General features: G+C 54.2%; 1 protein-coding gene across 1 annotated transcript; it reads left to right on the forward strand.

The window, feature by feature from the left end:
- The first annotated feature begins 306 nt into the window (after positions 1-306).
- HAPSTR2 (HUWE1 associated protein modifying stress responses 2) lies at positions 307-1,576 on the forward strand. The gene has a single exon (XM_032148471.2). The coding sequence runs from the start codon at positions 408-410 to the stop codon at positions 1,227-1,229; it is 822 nt and encodes a 273-aa protein (XP_032004362.1). The 5' UTR covers positions 307-407; the 3' UTR covers positions 1,230-1,576.
- Positions 1,577-2,215: the final 639 nt, after the last annotated feature.

The raw sequence follows: 2,215 nt of genomic DNA on the forward strand, positions 1-2,215 counted from the left end.
GCGGCGGCGGCGGCGGCGGCTGGGAGGCCGCGGCGCCATGGGGGGGCCGTAGGAGCGGACCGCGGGGCCGGAAGGGGGCATCGCGGCGGCGCCGGCGGCTGCGGGGTTATCTCCGCGGCCGCTAAGGCAGCGTCCGCGCCGTTGCGGGTGGCTGAGCCGGCGGGCGGGGCGGGGCGTGCACCAGGGCCGCGGGCGACTCGCGCTGTAGCAGTTGGCCTCAGGGCCCCGCCGCCCGCGCGCCCGCCCGCCTGCCCGCCCGCAGGGCGGTGCACGCGAAGGAGGCGGCGGCCGCAGAAGGAGGCGGGGAGCTCGGAGCAGGAGGTGAGGAGGTGGAGGACCAAGAGTAGGCGGCAGCGGCGGCGGCGGAGGAGGAGGCGGTGGTGGAGGTGCGCGGCCTGAAGAGGAGGATGGAGGAGCAGCAGAAGGAGGGCGAGGCCGAGGTCGCGGAGCACTGGTTTTCCAAGTGGGAGCGCCAGTGCCTGGCTGAGGCCGAGCAGGAGGAGCAGCTGCCCCCCGAGCTGCAGGAGGAGGCGGCTGCAGAGTTGGCAGGGCTCAAGAGCGAGAAGCAGAAGCTGTGGCACCTCTTCCAGATCTCGGCCACCGCCGTTGCTCAGCTTTACAAGGATTCTGGGTGCCAACAGCAAGGACTTTCCATGTGGGACCCCTTCCAGAATGCGGCCATGGCCGTGACCAGCCTCTACAAAGAGAGCGGGGATGCCCACCAACGAAGTTTTGACTTGGGTGTCCAGGTTGGCCACCAGCGTCGTATCAAAGATGTGCTGGAGTGGGTGAAAAAGGGCCGGAGCACCATTCGTCGCGAAGACTTGATTAGCTTCCTTTGTGGCAAAGTGCCCCCCGCTCCTCCTCCACCTCGCACTCCTAGGACACCCCCGAAGCCACCCACTGGGGTCCCCAGCCAGGCTGTGGCAACTGAGTCCAGCTCATCGGTGGACGTCGACCTGCAGCCCTTCCAGGAGGCGATCGCCCTGCATGGTCTCAGTGGTGCTATGGCCAGCATCAGCATGCGATCGGGCGACTCACCTCAAGACAGCGGTGTCGCCAGCAGTGGGCGCCGAAAAAGTAGCTTCTTGGAGGACGACTTGAATCCCTTCGACTCAGAGGAACTGGCCCTCCACCTGGACAGTGGGGGGATCCGCAAGCGCACCTCGGCCCAATGCAGTGATGGCATCACAGACTCCCCAATCCAAAAGCGCAACCGAATGGTCTAACCTGTCTCATTGGTTGCCTGCCGCCATATTGCTTGAGAGTGAACTCAACCATCGACACGCTTGTCTAGAGGTTACTGGAGACCATTTTTCTTCCCTTCTCTAAGTTAAACAAAGATTTCTAACAATTTTGCCATAAAGAAACTTTAAAAGTATTCCAGAAGAGGCTTCATATGACTCTGACTTTCCAGAAAATATAATCCTAGCAGAGAACAAATATGTAGTAGTTAGCAGGATCATTTAAAGCAAACGTATCTGGTCAAGGCAGGAGTCTGATTTATCTTGTTCACAGTTATATTCCTCAGCACCTAGCACAGTTCCAGGTGCTCAATAAATGTTCATTGAATGAATAAATGTGACCTTATTTATTCTTAAAGGGAAGTCATAGCAGGTGTTTACTTGGTTATAGAATACTTTTTTATTTGATAATTGTCAGCTTTAATGGTCTTTGCCAATTCAATTGCATTGTATCAAAATGTAAAACTTGACATCTTTGTGAAATCTGGAGTCTTCCATTTTTACCTCACTATACCATGCACCTAATTTCTAGAAAGAAACTGCCAGTAATACATATTAGGTTGTGATTTTTTTAATTTTGAAAAATTGTTGATTTTGGTGATTATGTGATGCTGCAAAGAGGTGCTGTGGTGGTTACGCAGGTATTACTTGATATTGAGTCAATTCAGTGCTCTTTTGGGGAAAACTAAACCATCAACTGAGACCCTGATAAAATAAGATAGTGGCCCAGTGCTGCTCTTTTTTCTTAGGAATGTAAAAATTCCTTTTTCTGAGGTTACATCTTTTTATGATCTCTGTTTTGAAGTGGAAGACCAAGTAGTCAGAATGAACTTCTGGGGTTTTTTTTTTTTTTTCTTTTTTTGAAACGGAGCCTCGTACTGTTGCCCGGGCTGGAGTGCGATGGCGTGATCTCGGTTCACTGCAACCTCCGTCTCCCAGGTTCAAGGGATTCTCCTGCCTCAGCCTCCCGA

Source organism: Hylobates moloch, unplaced genomic scaffold (assembly GCF_009828535.3).
Source record: "Hylobates moloch isolate HMO894 unplaced genomic scaffold, HMol_V3 SCAFFOLD_4815, whole genome shotgun sequence".
NCBI lineage: Eukaryota > Metazoa > Chordata > Mammalia > Primates > Hylobatidae > Hylobates > Hylobates moloch.